Raw genomic sequence first — 17369 nt, forward strand, 5'->3', positions numbered from 1 at the left:
CCCATGAACAATCCATCTACATCTGCATTTTTGCACCACTGCTTCCATTTGCACTGTTCATTATGTCCAGTTTAACATTGCACTATTGCCATTTTATACACTTCCATCCATCCATCGTCATCTTCCGCTTATTCCTACACATTAAGGGTCGCGGGGGGGGGGGGGCAGGAGCCTATCGTTTTATACACTTGTTTATAGATTTATTATTATTTAGTTTAAATTTTGCCACAGTATTTGTGGAATGTGTGCTGTGTTTTATTGGTGCTGCCTTTGGTACTGAATTTCCCTCTGGGATCAATCAAGTATCTATCTATCTATCTATCTATCTATCTATCTATCTATCTTTCATCACTGTAAATGTTAATGGTTGAAATCTTCAAATGTGGTCTCAGCTGGTTCCCAGCTCTCCACTTCCTATCTCTATTTTCCAGCCCACAGGAATCCTGCTTGCTTCACCTCTTATCTGGTCCCTTTGGTGACACACACACACACACACACACACACACACACACACACACACACACACACACACACACACACACACACACACACACACACACACACACACACACGGAGCAGTTCTGGCCATGTAAGGGAACTGTGCTCCCTCCACAGGTTATTATAGGAAGGCAGGAGATAACAAGGGTCATACATAAAACCCACCCCGGCATCACACCTCGGCTGGGAGACGATCACTCCAAAATGGTGAGACAATCAGAGCATGTTACCATTCGCTGAAAACTAATTTGGCAACTCTTTCTCTCTTATGTAGTGAAAATCGCTGCTATTTTCATTGTGTTGATGTGTTTTGTGTTTTAGGCGAGCAAGAAGGCTTCCAACAAGAGACAGAGGGGAGGACAGAAGTCTTGCTCCAACGTCTTCTCCATGTTTGAGCAGTCCCAGATACAGGAGTTCAAGGAGGTACAGTACTTCTCGGAGGGCCAGCGTTCAAAAAAAAAAAAAAAAAAAGCCATAGCAAAGAATTGGCTTTCTGGAGGTTGGGAAAATTACTCTCATTCAAGAATATTTAGGGAATCGGTACCAGTTACATATTTTAAAAGCATTGTATGAAGTTACAAAAAGCTTCACAAAGTAATAAAAATAAAACCAAAAAAGGCAGATGAAAATATTGTGGAAGAAGAGAAAAGAAGCAAGAAAGAGGCGTGTACGAAAAAAGGTTTTCATGCAAGAAAAAGACAGTCTGATGAAGTTCTAACTTGCCGAGAGTATTTGAAGGTACTAAATACTCTTGAAGTAGCATCCACTGCTTGTGCTCTACTGTTTTAGTTTGATAATAATTCAGTGATAACAATTTAACAGCCCTTACCAGGAGAAAATAAACTGTGCTTCATCTAAACCTTTAGCTAGATAATTAGACTGACTTTAAATTTGGTTATTTAAACTTTTAAAAAATGGAAAAATAAGTATGATGACAGGATGGCCTGACTTGGAAGTTTTTTTGTTCCCACAGCACAATTTATTGACATTTGCATGGAATCCTATTAAAATGTCTAGAATAGCAGTCTGTTCTTGATAATACACGCAAGATGTATGTTTAGCACATTTAATTCAACTCTGCGACGCGATCATTATATTTATTATAATTATTTCAACTCGGTGATGTTTCTGCAGGCTTTCGGCTGCATTGACCAAGACAGAGATGGTGTCATCAAAAAACAGGACCTGAAGGAGACCTACGGACAACTGGGTGTGTTTCTGTTCCACTCCTTTGAAATGAACGATCAGAATTGATGACAAAAATCTAATTTAATCAATTAACTCTGTTATATGCGCGCGCTGCCATGTACCAGGAAAGCTTAACGTCAAGGATGAAGAACTGGATGAGATGTTGAATGAGGGGAAGGGTCCCATCAACTTCACCGTCTTCTTGACTCTCTTTGGAGAGAAACTCAACGGTGAGAGAGATTTGAACAATTCTCCATGACGCTCTTCCAGGTGATGCTCAGTGATAACTGTGTTTTCCTGCAGGGACGGACCCTGAAGACACCATTCTCGCTGCCTTTAAGCTTTTTGACCCCAATGGGACAGGATTTGTAAACAAGGAAGAGTAAGACAAGCTCATTGAATCAAAATGTCTCGTTAGCGGTATCCGATTATTTTTATTCTTAATTATCTCTGGCTTGTCCTGCCCAGATTTAGGCGATTACTGATGAACCAGGCTGATAAATTCACAGCAGAGGAGGTTTGTGTTTTCTGTTCGTCCTATAAACCTGTAACAGCTTTTGTAAATCCCTCTCTCTCACTTTCCATATTTATCTAATAATTAATTTAAAAATTAATTTAGTCTCCTTCTATACAGGCGGATCAGGCCTTCGCTCTTGCTCCCATTGACCCGACTGGCAACATCGACTACAAGTCTCTCTGCTACACTATCACACACGGAGACGAGAAGGAGGAATCCTAACAAGACTTAGATGGTCATACGGGTCATCACAACATGCGGATGTCAATGCATTAATGACTGGTGATTTGCTGAGTTGGGGAATCTGTAATAAATGTTATGTTTGTGTTGACCAATGACTCCCCTCTCTGTATGTGACTGGGAATCACTGTCAAGCCACACTCTTCTGTCAATCATATCAAATCAAAAACTCCTTTTTTTTTTAAAAGGAAAGCCTCACGTTACATGAATAAAAGATCCGCAAATAAATGTCAGTCTGAAAAGTCTTGTGCTAAAAGACTCATAACAATATATCCAGTAAAAGTAAATAATATTTAACAACTAGGACTCAAATTTAGATCATTTTTCTACTTTCAGCTCGTTAAGAACAATTTATTGGTGTAATTCTTCCTCTACTTTTGAATTAGGGTGAAACGCTTTCACAAAAATGTTGGAAAACTGACACAAAGATCATTTCTGAGATTCTTTCGATGTATCAGTTGGAGGAATCTTCGTAAACAGAATCTTCTTTGCCAAGTAAGACGTGAGGCCACGCTCTTCTGGGACAGTACTCCAGGACCGCAGCGAGAGATTTCAAAACCTGCTCTCGGACCCCATCAAATGTGCTGTTCTAATATGTGCAGTGTTCTTTAAAATAGTTCTGACCCCCTCTTTACGGCGCCCCTGACAGTTGCCATGGACACAACAACAAACCACCACAAAAACTCCACAGCCACATTTTCCTGCCTATCCAAACAAACAAGAGGATAAAAGGCTGTGTGAAATTCTGCAAAGGGGAGCACAGTTGCATCCAAATGACTGTGAGTTGCTGTTGTTTTCTGAAATCTGTGGTTTTAGTGGAAGATGCCCATTGCATCTGGAGCGTCAGGCAGGGTGGATGTGGGAGTGCCAGAAGGACTGAAGATGAAGGCCGCGTCTGCTAACAGGAACTGCAACTCTTATCTGCAACGGTGGGTAGGTTTCTCCGAGTCATGTAGGAGCTGGAGGGTTACACCTTTACTCTGAATGTAAGGTTTAATATTTTAAAACAGTATCACACATACATAAAGAAGGCTTTAACTTCAGCTTCTGAGAGCAAATGAGAGCTTCATTTCCAGCGTTTCCAGGGCAGTTTGTAAGTAGAAATCTCAATGTCAACAGAGGTCGGTGCGTGATCTGAAATGACTTTACTATGGTATTCACTGGAAATGACGTGTAACAATTTTTTATCCAATAAGAAAAAGTCGATGCGGGAGTACGAGCGGTGGGCATGTGAAAAAAAAGAGAAAGTTTACTAGATGGAAACTTGGTCCTCCAGGGGTCCCCCAAACCAAGCTGACTGGCATGGAATTCTAGAACCTTGGCAAATTTGGACAGAAAAATTTGTCCTTGATGATCTGTCAAGGTTTGTATCTTGGACTAAATTAAAATCGCCACCAATAATGATCTGGTGATCAATTAGGTACAGAGGAAAGGAATTTGGATACAAATTCATCATCGTCCCATGCAAGAGCATCCAGTGAGGCCAGGACTACGGAAGTATTTTGCAGTTTACCTGAAACAATGACGTATCGGCCGTCAGCGTCAAGGATAGACGTATCAAGTTTGAAGGTGAGGTCTCTATGTTTAACGGTCGCCGTCCCCCTGACCCTCTTGGAGTACCTCGGTTGGAACAAGTGCCCCATCCATGGTCTCTTAATACGAGAAACTTCAGAGGCGCTAAGGTGTGTTTCCTGAAGGGAGCAAACTTCCCCCCTTAAGATGTAATAAGTGGGATATCACCTTGCTGGCTTTAGTGACTTTGTTTACCTCATTGATGTTCCAGGAAATGAGCTGGATGTTCCTACCTCTCACACATAACTTGGATCTTTCCTTGTAGTAATTCCTGAGCAGAAAAAGAAAAAGAGAAAAAAGGAGAAGAAGGACGGGGGGTACATAGCCACTCTTACACACATTCACTCAAGACAAAGACCACAACAAACCCAGACCCTAAGGGAACACTAAGCACTGGTATCTCCTAAGATACAGATCTTCAGATCAAAGACGTTTTCAAATTTTGAAGCAAGATGAAAGTTATTTTAAAGAACTCTTCAAGATGGCTAAAAAAGGGATTTTAAGTACAACCAAGTCTCCCCACTAGAGGTCCTCAGAGAGCAGCGGGAACAGAAAGTCAAAGTGTTGAGAGGAAAGACTGGTTTAACACTGATGGCTCAAAGAAGAGACGAAAACTCTCACGTCCACCATGTCCACTTTTCCTCTGTTAGTCATATCAAAGTGAGCTGAATGTCCCTTTGACAACATCTGCACCCATTTTCATTCATTCATGCTTGCAGTTACCTGGAGCAACAGAGAAAAAGCAACGGGAGTCACTCGTTTCAAGTAAGTCGATGTAGAAACTCATTTAAAAGATTTAAAACACTGTAATTCAGTCTCTTAATGCAGTTAAGTAACATATCAAAATTGTTTTTTTTAACACAGGGAACCCGAGCCAATACAGATCTAAGTGAACGGGAGACTGACGGTGAGAACGCTGAGAAGAATATATTGTTAAATTAAGTGAACTTCCAATCACTAATTCTTCAATATGTTTTAAGGTGATAAAGAAGAGAACGCACGCGGGATTGAAGACAGTGAAGCGGAAACTTCAGGGATGCCATCAAGAGGAGGGAGACTGAAAAAGTCCCTAGTGTGTGTCGTCCTCTAATGAACTGAGCTTTCGCAATGTCAATAACATTACACATTATCTCCAGAGCCAAAGTTTGATCTTTCTGTTCATGTTTCGCTCTTTGCAGTTATAAAGAGTAGATCTGCAAAAGTCGTTAAGGAATGAAGAGTTTCAAAAACTGTGAATGTATTTTCTTGTCTACATAATTTCTATGAACGTTAACCAAAATGTATTAAGCTGACCAGCTTTTATTTAACGTGCTTATGAGTGTTCATTATTTTGCTGTGTTCCACTGCACGATTTAAACACATAAATCAATACTCCAATGTTTAAATTATAGTATTTTTCTCTTTGCATGTGTTTGCATCTTAAATTATATGATGTTATATTAACTAGAAAATACCTCAGGGCTCTGTTTTGTTTTGTTTTGTTTTTTTACATAATCACATCAGGTGCACAACATTTTAAAAGCTTTTTTTTTTTAAATGAGCAACACATGAAAATGAAGAAATGGAGAGTCAGATTAATTCGTTATAGTTTTTCTATCTAATTTCTTCTGTGCAACCACACATTTCAGCAGCAGTAGTGAAAGTCTTTTCCATTTTTACAGTCAGCCTCCTCACAAAGTTAAATATTGCACCTAAGAGTGATCACAGTGTGTTTTAGTCCATGCGGCAGTATCTGAGCTCAGGTCAGCTGAGGAGAGAGTGGCAGAACTTCTGGGTCAGTCACTGTTGCTGTCGTCTCCCACCACCATGCTGCTGTACTGCTTCTGCTGCTGCTCTTTATAAGTCTCCTTAACCTTCGCCCTCTTCAGGCCTCCATCCCTGCGGGGACATAGAGGACTGACTCAAGAGAGGCGCCGACCGTCATCAATATGCAGACACACGCACAACACACACACACACACACACACACACACACACACACACACACACACACACACACACACACACACACACACACACACTCGCAACAAACTGTACAATTCCTATTCACGCATAGCTAGAGGCTTATTTAGGTTGCATTTCTGGGGGTTCAAATTTACATAATGGGACTGAAGACATTATATTTTTACCTCCAAAAAAAGAACAAAGAAAGGACACAGACACATTGAACAGAGCTCTTTTCTGTTCTTTTTCTATTCGGCGAGTGCTACCTGAAAACTCAGAGTATATTTTGTAGCTTTAGCACAGCACTGAGAGGGCCTGTCCAACTCCTCCACAGGGTTATAATAGTTTGGCCCGCCATTACTTTTCATTGTGTTTCATTTTGCCCTTTTTTTTTAAACATTCAAATTTTGACTAAATTAATTCATTTAATTTGAAATCGAGTTAGCTAGTTTAGTTTAATATATATATATTAAACTATTATTATTATTATTATATATATATATATAATATATATCTTTTTTTTTAGTTCTTAGTTTCGGTTTAGTTTTTATTTAGCAATATGGGGTATTTGTCAGAGGCAAGATAGAAAAAGGATTGTGTTCTTACATGAAAAAAAGGGATTCTAAATAGATGTATTCAGTGAGGAGCGGAACAACCATCCACAAACAACTATAATTTTATACCAACAGTCCTCAGCAGCAACAAGTGCTTACGTGAGAAATGTGTGTAATTCTGCTTAGTTCTGATGCAGAGTGTGCCAGGTAAAAACCTAGATAGCAGTTAGCTTTAGTTAATTATTCTAATTTCCCTCGCTCACTGCCATATGTAGATGAAGCTTTGATATATTTTCATGAAATCAAATTGGAAAAACCATGGACAAAGACTCAAGACTTACCACTGTAGATCTACCAGCCCTCCTTGGTGAGCGATGGCTGACTTCACTCTGTTAGCAAACTGAACAGCATCTTCCCCCTCCTACATGTTTTGAATAAACAATGAAGTCAAGGTGCGCGCGTGTGTTTGCGTGCCTACGTGTGTGTGTGTGTGTGTGTGTGTGTGTGTGTGTAGATACATATATGAAAGGGTGGGGTTGGCTCCTGTGGAATGTATACGTGGCTTTTTATGCAACTTCTACACACCTGCTGGTGCATTGCTGGTAGGTACCAGACGTTACAGACGAGGGCCCAACTGGTCATCATCCTCAGTAGGTAACTGACCATGCTGAACTTGGAACTGTTCCAGAAAGCATCTCCAAACTTTGGGTCGTACTGGGAAAATTTTAGAAACAAAATTGTAGCGAGAAACTCCTTTAAATCATGGACGATACTTGAATGAAAACAGGATCGACGTACCTTAATGGCTACGGGGTATATTGTTGCTCCTATTTCAAAACTTCCCTTTTTGAACATCATGACTGATGTGTTGTTGACACAGGTTCCTGTAGATGTCACATGAGACAGAAGAGTAAGATGTCTGTCCAAAACCACATGAAGACACTGAGCTACAGTAACAAAGTGAAAAACATCGAACCGGTGTATTTTAAACACCCCGTCTGTCTCCTTGGTCACTCTCACCTTCTGGAAATATCAAAATGGGGAGTTTTTTCTTGTCATTCACATGATCCTTTAACCTGGAGGCAACATGACACGGTAATGGAAATACTTTTTTGTCTCATCTTGGATAATACATCAAACATCTGGAATGTGTCTGAGTGAAGACAGGATATGTATGAGCCAGTGTAGCAGCTTTCTCCCTCTACCTGAAGCAGGGAATCACATTCTTAGACGTGCAATGACAAGCAAGGAATGGAAGAACACACCTTTTGGTCACTAGATGGCGATCTTTCATCTCTGCTCTCTCAAACCAGACGTGAGGACAAGACCTTACCATGGCTCTCTGGACAACTCCCATCAAACCTCCGTGTACCTGACCCACCTGACAGGCACATCATGAAGAAACAAAAAGTTGTGCTGTTTTTTAGAAGTATTTTAAATGTGGAGGGAAGCAGGTTTGGCTGCCTACCATAGCATAGCACCCATCATTGCAGAGTATCACGATGTCAATAGGAGTTGTGTGATTGGCAACACAGATTCCTCCTTTTTGGGGTTTATTCTCTCTGTTGTTCAATTCAAAAACAAGAATTCAGTAGTCACTCCTTATCTACAAGAAGAGGCAGTTAATGAGTTCTCGCTCACCTGTTGTGATAGCGAATGGTGGCGGAGAGTCCTCGAGCGCAGATCCTGTAGCACATGACGTGGACCCACTCACTCAGCCAGGACTTGAGCCTACAGGACCAAGTATGTTCAAGTAAGCACGGAATGAACCGGAGAGATGCAAACAAAATGACTAGATTTCGTAGTCACCTCCAATTAGGGAGAAATCCGACCGCAGATGTTCCTATGACCAGCCAGGTGAGGCCAATGCAGGCCAGCGTCAGTCTGCAGAGAAGGAAGACACACACCTGGCTCACTTTTCAAGAGGGAACAATAAAAAAAAAAACAGACAATAAAAATAAATATTAGTGTCTATAGTTTGAAGTTAGTCAATACTATGACTAAGGAGAACACTCAGTCTTCCTTAACTATCAGAGTAAATTCCAACTCATCTCCTGCTCTCTTGTCATTCCAGTCTGCAGCTTCTGTTCCAAAACCCCCCCGATGAAAACACTCATCTGGACATTTTTATTCCAACAGCTGCTAAAAGATCCCACTCATGATTTTTTTAATGACACTTGTAAAATGTTCCATCCATCCATTGTCTTTCGCTTATTCCCACATTAAGGGTCGCTGGAGCCTATCCCAGCGGCAAAAGGCGAGAGGCGGGGTTCACCCTGGACAGGTCACCAGTCCATCACAGGGCCAACACATAGAGACAGACAACCATTCACACTCACAGTCACACCTACGGTCAATTTAGAGTATCAATCAGCCTCGTCCCCTCTTGATGTCTTTGGACTGTGGGAGGAAGCTGGAGTACCAGAGAGAACCCACACAGGAACAGGGAGAACATGGAGACTCCACACAGAAAGATCCAGTACCCGAGCCGGGACTCGAACCTGGAACCTTCTTGCTGTGAGGCCACAGTGCTGACCACTACACAACCATTGTAAAATGTTACTTCTTGTCAAAAAAAATTGTGTAAGTTTTACTTGTTAACCTTTCATTTGATGAGTCTATAAGTCTCCCTTTCCTTCCTCCCCTCTCTCAAGTTGCTTTTGCGTTTTAAAGACTTTGATTGCAGATGAAAGGGTTTTTAATGTCTTGCCTGGTAAAATAAAGGTTACATAAAAAACACACTTCAAAAAAGGATGCAGTATCTGTATATACCTGAGGGGGGCCAGGATGCAGTATCTCACAAAGATGCCAAAGCCGTAGACCATCGTCAGCTTCAGACTGATGTACTGGAAGTCGTTGTTGGTGCGAGTCAGCAGGTTCCATGACACAAGTTCCTCTGAGGTGAACCGCTGCGTCACCTAAATTACGTATTCAACGAACACAAACAACACGAACTCTGACAATAGATTGTGTTCCTCCTCTTGTTTCTGTAACATCAAGAGCGATAATAACCTCGTCCTCGACGATGCTTTCAATTCCTCTACGGGTGAAATAGAAGCAGTCACTGAGTGTAAAGTCGCCGCCCAATGGAGGTTTGGGACGACTCCGTCTGAGTTCCTCTAACTCTTTCTCCATAGAGCCACCTTCCCTCTGGATGAGACCTGACACACACACACACACACACGCACACGCACACATACACACACACACACGCACACGCACACATACACACACACACACTCAGAGTTAAAGCAAGCTTGCTGTATCCTTTACTGTAAGATTAATCTTTTTTAGTGTCAAGAGAAAAACAAAAATCAAAGTTCATTCAGAAATGTGTATCTAGGAAGGATGGGACTTCCTGCGCTTGGGTAAACAACTGACAGTACACTGCAGAGGAAGGAGAGCAGGAAAGATGATTAACACCAACCTTTCATCACCTACCGGAAGTTAAACATGTCACTTAAGAAGACAGTCAGACTCATCAGTAGATTCTAACATGAGACAATAAACTGGTGCTGCACTGACTTCCCAAGAACATCCATTTCTCTTTAACCAGCAAATCAGCAGCCAAACCATTTTTCACTTCTTGGAGCATTTCTAAGTCCTGACAGCTCTCTTGTCTAAATAGTTAACTGGTCTCAGAAGAGTTTGGCTGGATGCCTTTTGATAACACAGGGGGCAAAATCCACAACACCGGATAAGACGCTCTGTATTCGCTGGTCAATCAAAACATTGAGACACTGTGTGGTTTATCTGTTTATGAGGCCTATTCACTTATTACTTAGAGTGACTGTTCCAATGTAACAGTGACACACTTTGGCTTTTGAAGACGCCACTTTATTCAAGATAGAACATTCAAGATCGCTTGAAGCAGGCAGGAACACAGTGAAGGACGTTTTGCTTCCCGGGGCTCAAGAAAAAGAAAAACATATCTGTATATATGTAGACATGTAATACAAACAAAAATGTGCAGAATTACTGTGTAAAAAGTGCAGTCCTTATATGCCAGGGTGGGTGGGGTCTTTAGCTGACCTGTCTGATTCATTTCTGCACAGCTGAGCGCAGCACGATGAAGACTGGCTGCGACTTGACAGATAGTAGGCAGAGTTCGCAGAGCACCTTCACCTTGTCTCCTATCATACACGAAGTGTGAGGGGGACAAAAGTTCGCTATGACTATTTCTACCAGCTTTTCAAGTCCACAGAATTATTTATTTAATTTTTTTCTGTGAGCAGTGGGAAAATGTCTTTCAAAACTGGGTGACATCATTGCAGCACACATGCCCAGAACATTGCAAAACCACATATATCTGTCACTAAACCTCAGGCTTTCACAATACATTTCCCAGTTCTGTCCATCTATCTGTTTGTGTATCTGCTTACCGTTAGATGGAGAGGCTTTGAGCACCTGCTCATCTGTGCTTGCCTTCTGTATCTTCAGAGTGGCCCACTGATAGAGAGAGAGAGAGAGAGAGAGAGAGAGAGAGAGAGAGAGAGAGAGAGAGAGAGAGAGAGATCTGAATTTTTGATGTCTTCTAGGAATATTCGCATTAGACTCCTGTATCTACAAGGATACGGTGTGAATTTGAAGTATGAATGAAAGTATACCTCTGAAGTTTTACCTCTAAGGTTTTGACCAGGATGGTCATGTAGGTCTCCGAGATGCCCAGTGAGAAGCCGAACATGGCCGGGATCATGATGAGGCTGACAACGAGGAAGAGCCAGATCCTTAGAGCCCAAGCAGCCATGGCCCAGAAATCCTCCATCTCTGTCTCTTATTCCCTGAGTGAAGCCCAGAAAGGCAGTAGGAGTAGACTGAGGAAAAAATAAATAAATAAAAGAACTGATTTTCTATGTATGATAGTTAAAATGAAAACAATGACAACGGGAGCAACTTAAAGTTTAAATACTCCAGGTAACTTAATCAGAAATAAAAGAAACAACAACCCTCCCCTTTTAATTACGCAAAATGGTTAAAAACAATCAAACAACAACAGCAACCACCTCAACTGTGCGATCACTATCACATTAATTATTTCCAGAAGTGAACAGAAAACCCATGCACTGAACCAAACAAGCCAAGAGACAAGAAGACTGTGTACGAGACGGTATTATCGTTGTTTTCTATCACAAAAAACGTACACAATTCCAAACTGCACCAGCTCGTCTTACCTGTCGGCTTCAGTCCATGTCCTTACTTGCTTTTTTTCAACAAGGAACTGAACACGCCCATTTACTAGTAGATCAAAGTTCACACCCCCACCCGTAGGGATAAACACCGCCACCCTGCGGCCAGAGAGGAAAGTGCAGAATGGATTGTCAGTTTGTGAGGGGCGCCATCCTCCTGTTGTAATCCAGCGCCCCAATAACGACTCCTCCTCTCACGAATATACCAAGATTTAGTTTTTTGTTCATCTTTTTTTGAGAGAGTTGCTTTTTTTATTTTGTGGGCTGCAATTTGTGATGCTTTTGAACTAACGTTTGTTTATCTCATCTATAGGAAACAGGTGAACAAAATATCACAAAGAAGCAGACCAATGAAATAGAATAGAATTCACTTAAAAACTTCAATAATATGTATTTTGATAACCTTTACTATTTCTGGACTGCATCATAAGGTATTTCTGCCCATAAACTTTATATAACATCTTAATAAAGTTAATTTTAACATCCACAATAAGTGACTTTTTTATTTTACCAAAAAAAACATAATATATAAAATTCACAACATAGAATATAGTCAAAACAGAAAATGTAAAAAAACAAACAAAAAAACAGACAGCCTGGGATATATATTTCACACAAAAAATTTATCATTTTAACATATTTTGCCATGTCAGATTATTAAATGTCCTAAAACATTATTCAATGTATTACCAAAATGTGAAAAATCAAACATTTATTTTATGGTTAGGAATTTTTTTAATTTGTTTTTGTTCAGCAGCTGCACTTGAAACGTCGAATTGCATTAATAAACAAAACTAAAATTAAAAATTACATCAAATTAAACACGTAGCATAATTCATACTCCTGTACGGTAGATGGCGGTATATACCTCCAAACGGCAGTGTCAATACGCCGAAATACGGGGAGGAAGAAGCGGGAGTAACAACCATACAACAACAACAACAACAGAAATAGACGAAGAAGAGCAGAAGCGCCTCAGTAGTGGTGTTCCATGGAAGTGTTCATAAAGTCCGCTTGTGGTATCTTGTAGAACGGATCGGTTGAGGTCTGGGGGTTCCTCGGTACTCTCAGACCTCTCGGGAGCTCGCCACCCATGTCCGCAAGTCTGCGTGAGCAGTGAAGTTAAACATTTGGGAGTCAGATGTTGGATCGTACGTCAACACCGCCGCCATATTGGAGCGGAAAGAGTGGCCTGGAGATGTCACAAGTGAACGCGGGAGCTGCGGGGTTTTCTGGATAAAAAGATAACGCTGAGACGTTGCCTCTGAGACTGTTACAGTGCTGTCTTTGAGTGGTTTACAACATACTTGGAATAGGAAACAAAACGTTTGTCAGCCATGGATTTAGCTTGTTTTCCTTAGACAATTCTATGTTTTCTGATTGAACTTAACCATTTAAGTTACCCTAGATTGCATTGGGTGGTGGAAGAAGTGAAAAATGCCCAGCTGGTGTGCAGCTTGGGGTTGTGGGAGCCGTCACACAAACCAAAGCAAGTCTCAGGGAATTACCTTTCACAGGTATATAAAACATTATATTTACCACAGTTTATCGAGATTTACTGGAATCCTCAGAAAAAGGGATATAAATGAAATACTCAACAATACAATCAGAAAAAAACAGACCAACATCAAAATATGTAAATAAATTGCAACTGAAACTATTGATAAATATAATACAATGAAATTAGGAATATAATTCAGTCAGTTTCACCAGTTCTTTTTTTTAACTTTTATGCCTAGCTGACCTTTGTTCCCCAGCATACCAACAACTTTTCTCATTCGTTGAAGGTTTCCCAAAAAGAAAGAGCTGAGGAGGCAATGGGAGGTGGCTCTAAGAAGGAAAGGTTTCTCAGCCAGTAAGTGCTCCGTTCTCTGCAGTCAACACTTCAAACTGGAGGACTTTGACATGACGGGTCAGACCGTCAGACTAAGAGAAGGAGTCAAACCATCGGTCTTCAATTTCCCAGCACATCTCCAGAAAGTAGGTGTAGTCATTAATACGAGCTGAACCAATGTAATCTTTCAAGTTTTTTTTCCAAGCCTTTGTTTTTTTCTTCACATAAGCCAGTGAAAACAAGAACAACAAAAACTTCAAGAAAAGCTGCAGAGAGCCTGCTATTGAACCCTGGTGTGCCTCTTCGTTTCCAAGAACCGAAACATCTGCTGTTACATGCTGTGAGTATTTGAGCTCATCACCTCTGAGCGTCATGTCCCCTGGTCCTCGCTCACACAGACGTCATGTGACCTCATGATAAGCCGTAACGTCCGCATTAACCCCTTTAGTCTCGTTTAGCCGCTTCTCAAGAAACATAAACGCTCTAAAATTCATGATATGGTTGAAAACATGTTAACATATCTCAGCTCATTTGAACCACTGATCTTATTTCAGGCATTTAACCGATTACCTATGGAAAATAACATTTTCTAGACAAGGTGGGTTCACTTAAACTGAACATTTTGTGGTGATTAGTTTATACTTATGTTTGTACATGACTTGGTAAATATAGCTACCGTAGTTTAAATTACGCCCCAAGGTGTCCGGATTATTCCAGTTAATTCTCATGGAAACATTCTAACTTTGAATTTTCCCGTAGTTTTGCAGCATTCCAGCTATCAGAATTTGATCCGTTTGGTCCAGGGACATTTTGAAATAATGTCAGCGTTTCCAGATTAGATCATTTAAACCCCATTCACATCAGTCGAGGGATTAACAGGAAGTCTGTAGCACAGTTGTTCAATTCTGCCTGGAATTCCAACTTTTTTGGGGGGGCTTCATGTGCTGACAGTCAACTCTCACAGGAACAGGTAGGGTCTGGTCAGTGTTGCTGGATCCAGTTCTCTCTCTACATCCTTGGTTTGGAGGGAAGGAAGAATTAGGAGTCGTTCTAATGTCAGAGTAGGGAATCTGCTGTTTAAACGTGTCCCTGTTAAATGTGGATCCCTCTCACACACACACACACACACACACACACACACACACACACACACACACACACACACACACACACACACACACACACCTGTTGCTGGTTGGCAGCAGTGAAGTGGACCAAGGATGCAGTAAATAGCTGTGAGTGTGAGTACGCCTGAAATGCTCTCCATCTGTGTCTCCACTAGGACCATTCCTATGCTTTGCCCGGGTCTCCATCTGATCTGAAAGCCAGACTGAGTCAAGCCATAGCTCGGGTGGCCAGTCTGGAGCGAGAGTTGAGGAACGTGAAGGACAGGGAACGGAGGGCGAAGAGCATGGTGTCTGGACTTCTAAAAGATTTGAAGGGGAAGAACCTCATAAATGAAGAGCTGAAAAAGAAGCTGGATTTATACTCAGGTAAAATCCAATAAAACACATCCATCTTTGTTAGACTTCCTAGTTTTTATTTTTTAAGGATGTGTAACAATCAGTCCGTTGTAACCGGATTTCAGATCTTCCTGTACAACTTCTATCTAAACATGGCAGTGATTATACGAAAGACCAGCGGCAGTTCGCCCACACTCTCTACCGTCAAGGTCCGAAGGCGTACAACTACCTGAGAGAATCCCTCCATCTTCACCTCCCCCATCCTCATACATTGCAGAGGTATTTTTTTAAAGGATCGTTCTTTCTTTATTTCAAACATTAAGAAAATAAAGGGTTAGATATGAAATGCATCCCGCTCTCTATTTTTATTGCAATACTTTAAGAACAAGTTTTTTTTTTAGAAATTAAACTCTTCACAAAATTTGATCGCACTTTTCAAAACCGCTTCAAAATTCACAAAATAACACCATTTGCATTTTACAAAGGTGGACGAGTTCTGTTGGTGGCGAGTCTGACCTGGACATTTTGACAGGAAGGCAAGATGAAGACCCGGCTATCATAAATGTGGGACTGTAATGTGTGCGGAACCGTCTTCACACCAAAAAAACGTCTGCGTCCGTGAACGCGGGAATAGAATCACAGACTTAAGGGAACAGAAGCAGCCTCCGGGCCTGAAAAGTGAATCCAATGCCTTAAAACCTGCATTCTTTTGAATGACCAGCAGGGGAGGACTCAGTCTGATTGTAGTAGCTGTCTGTGTAAAAGTAACTCAACTTTTCACTTGATTACCTCAGTTTAGGTTTTACTAAATTTATGTTCTCAAAAATGTTTCAAGTCATTTTAAAAACAGACTGATGTAGATTTCCTCAGTTATCTTCCCATTTTGTGCAAAATAGATGACCTGTGTGCGTGTATATATTTATATATATTTTATACACTTATTTATATATGTGTTTGTGTATGTATGTGTGTATATGTATATATATGTATATATATGTATATATATATGTATATATATATGTATATATATGTGTGTATATTATTTTATACACACATAAATATATATGTCGTTTATTCGGGAGGGAAAATACTGTATAGTTTGTTAAAAAGGCTTTTCTATTTAGAGTTGTGAAGCATGTACAACACTTCAAAATTTAAGTAGTTTCTGATGGAATTTTATGCTACACACATATTAATGCAAATAAAGCCTGAAAAAGTCAAGCTTGGACAAAAAGAACCTCTTATCTTGTTTTGTTTGTTTCTTTTACTCCCTGTAAATAGAATGCAGTCAGACAGTCAACAAATCTCTTATCCTAAAATAAACAGCAACCTGGAAATGAAGGATTTCTTCTTTTTTTTAAAAAATGTATTATGAAAAACGTAACACAAGTTTCAGGCTATATTGATGCATTAACAATTGGTATTTGTTCTCTTGTCTCGTGATTGGTGTGAGTCACTGTGACATTGCTCCAGTGCATTTTATGGCACAGAAATTATAAAGAAACACCCCCAAACTTGTCACACGTTACCACCACGCAGGGAAGCCTTTATGAGAATTGCAGCCACAATCTTTGTGTAAACGCCTCTTTCTGCCACCTAAGACTAACAAAAGGTCCTGATTATTTTCCAGGTTCAGACATTTCACGGTCTGATGCACATTACTGTAACGGGGGACATCAGGGGGTAAGTTTGGGTAATGTCTGTGGGAATGAGAATGAGAGCCATTCATTCTGTAATTAATCTAGAGAGCTTTCAGGACAGCAGATAAAATCCTTAGCAAAGGTGACGTTTTCGGAGAGGAAGCATTTCAGCCTGCGTCAGTAACGTCCATCTAGCTCACGTGCAGCACAACCTCTGATCACGCTGCTGGAGTTCAACTGTGAGGCCATTAGCAATTAGGTGTTGAATGTTGCTAAAAATCCGATAAATTGCCTGTAACTTTAAAATTTACAGCAAAGAAGAAGAAAAAAAGAGAACAACTGAAAAACAGACTGGTAATTCCATTAAGTTAGTGTTGGTGTATGTCTTAGAATAGCTGGTTCTTTCAGTGGGTAATTTACTATAGCCGAATACTGGTTTTAATGGGAAAGACCCCAGTGTGGCTTGAGAAGGAGAGAGAGGGGTTGGGATCCTCAGAGATAACCCCAACACTCACTGTGCGCTATAAACCTTTTGAAAACTTTTTTCATGGTCTGCTACATTTTCAAAATTTACATTTTGGCAACAATTGAACTAAATCTCCTTATTTGTAAGCTGCTTCCCCATTATCCTACAGTCTTATGTGGAACCAAATCTGCAGGACTTGAAAATGCTTTGTTTCAAAAAAAAAAAAAAACAACAACCCAAAACCAAAACATCCCCCTTCATTTTGGA

General features: G+C 40.6%; 4 protein-coding genes across 6 annotated transcripts; 3 read left to right on the forward strand and 1 right to left on the reverse strand.

Annotated features, from left to right (window-relative positions):
- Window positions 1–584: 584 nt before the first annotated feature.
- myl7 (myosin, light chain 7, regulatory) lies at window positions 585–2479 on the forward strand. The gene is made up of 7 exons (XM_086205372.1): window positions 585–705; window positions 820–921; window positions 1633–1708; window positions 1812–1916; window positions 1990–2068; window positions 2155–2203; window positions 2321–2479. Exons 1-7 carry the CDS (start codon window positions 703–705, stop codon window positions 2423–2425), a joined length of 519 nt encoding a protein of 172 aa, XP_086061498.1. The 5' UTR covers window positions 585–702; the 3' UTR covers window positions 2426–2479.
- A 654-nt stretch (window positions 2480–3133) lies between these two features.
- Window positions 3134–5513, forward strand: LOC147260170 (uncharacterized). The gene is made up of 4 exons (XM_086206616.1): window positions 3134–3372; window positions 4735–4780; window positions 4880–4922; window positions 4996–5513. The coding sequence occupies exons 1-4, from the start codon at window positions 3266–3268 to the stop codon at window positions 5103–5105; spliced, it is 306 nt and encodes a 101-aa protein (XP_086062742.1). The 5' UTR covers window positions 3134–3265; the 3' UTR covers window positions 5106–5513.
- agpat9l (1-acylglycerol-3-phosphate O-acyltransferase 9, like) lies at window positions 4121–11765 on the reverse strand. Of its 3 annotated transcripts, none has more exons than XM_086206615.1 (14): window positions 11655–11685; window positions 11135–11327; window positions 10896–10962; window positions 9526–9674; window positions 9286–9431; window positions 8323–8397; window positions 8155–8244; window positions 7982–8075; window positions 7779–7894; window positions 7534–7589; window positions 7312–7397; window positions 7099–7227; window positions 6855–6934; window positions 4121–5893 (listed from the first exon to the last, which is right to left on the reverse strand). In XM_086206615.1, exons 2-14 carry the CDS (start codon window positions 11276–11278, stop codon window positions 5791–5793), a joined length of 1335 nt encoding a protein of 444 aa, XP_086062741.1. In that variant the 5' UTR covers window positions 11279–11327; window positions 11655–11685; the 3' UTR covers window positions 4121–5790. The 3 variants fall into 3 exon arrangements, with proteins under 3 accessions (XP_086062741.1, XP_086062740.1, XP_086062739.1); XM_086206614.1 differs by lacking the exon at window positions 11655–11685 and adding an exon at window positions 11517–11636; XM_086206613.1 differs by having other exon boundaries at window positions 4122–5893; window positions 11685–11765.
- A 1362-nt stretch (window positions 11766–13127) lies between these two features.
- LOC147260172 (THAP domain-containing protein 6-like) lies at window positions 13128–16353 on the forward strand. Its single transcript, XM_086205374.1, has 6 exons — window positions 13128–13216; window positions 13487–13679; window positions 13763–13873; window positions 14816–15026; window positions 15122–15275; window positions 15482–16353. The coding sequence occupies exons 1-6, from the start codon at window positions 13137–13139 to the stop codon at window positions 15570–15572; spliced, it is 840 nt and encodes a 279-aa protein (XP_086061500.1). The 5' UTR covers window positions 13128–13136; the 3' UTR covers window positions 15573–16353.
- The last annotated feature ends 1016 nt before the right edge of the window (window positions 16354–17369 follow it).

Source organism: Aulostomus chinensis, chromosome 6, assembly GCF_037954235.1.
Source record: "Aulostomus chinensis isolate RoL2024-O1b breed Wild chromosome 6, RoL_Achi_v1.0, whole genome shotgun sequence".
Classification (NCBI taxonomy): Eukaryota; Metazoa; Chordata; class Actinopteri; order Syngnathiformes; family Aulostomidae; genus Aulostomus; species Aulostomus chinensis.

Excerpts from the sequence above, each read along its gene's own strand:
- myl7 (XM_086205372.1), top strand. Across the intron at positions 922-1,632 it reads AGATACAGGAGTTCAAGGAG|GCTTTCGGCTGCATTGACCA; the intron begins GTACAGTACTTC and ends ATGTTTCTGCAG. Across the intron at positions 1,917-1,989 it reads CTTTGGAGAGAAACTCAACG|GGACGGACCCTGAAGACACC; the intron begins GTGAGAGAGATT and ends GTTTTCCTGCAG.
- LOC147260170 (XM_086206616.1), top strand. The coding sequence starts at position 3,266 with ATGCCCATTGCATCTGGAGCGTCAGGCAGGGTGGATGTGGGAGTGCCA. Across the intron at positions 3,373-4,734 it reads TGCAACTCTTATCTGCAACG|TTACCTGGAGCAACAGAGAA; the intron begins GTGGGTAGGTTT and ends TCATGCTTGCAG. Across the intron at positions 4,781-4,879 it reads ACGGGAGTCACTCGTTTCAA|GGAACCCGAGCCAATACAGA; the intron begins GTAAGTCGATGT and ends TTTTTAACACAG.
- agpat9l (XM_086206615.1), bottom strand. The coding sequence starts at position 11,278 with ATGGAGGATTTCTGGGCCATGGCTGCTTGGGCTCTAAGGATCTGGCTC. Across the intron at positions 9,432-9,525 it reads AAAGCATCGTCGAGGACGAG|GTGACGCAGCGGTTCACCTC; the intron begins GTTATTATCGCT and ends TACGTAATTTAG. Across the intron at positions 7,590-7,778 it reads CGCCATCTAGTGACCAAAAG|GTTAAAGGATCATGTGAATG; the intron begins GTGTGTTCTTCC and ends TGTTGCCTCCAG.
- LOC147260172 (XM_086205374.1), top strand. The coding sequence starts at position 13,137 with ATGCCCAGCTGGTGTGCAGCTTGGGGTTGTGGGAGCCGTCACACAAAC. Across the intron at positions 13,217-13,486 it reads CAGGGAATTACCTTTCACAG|GTTTCCCAAAAAGAAAGAGC; the intron begins GTATATAAAACA and ends CATTCGTTGAAG. Across the intron at positions 15,276-15,481 it reads CATCCTCATACATTGCAGAG|GTGGACGAGTTCTGTTGGTG; the intron begins GTATTTTTTTAA and ends CATTTTACAAAG.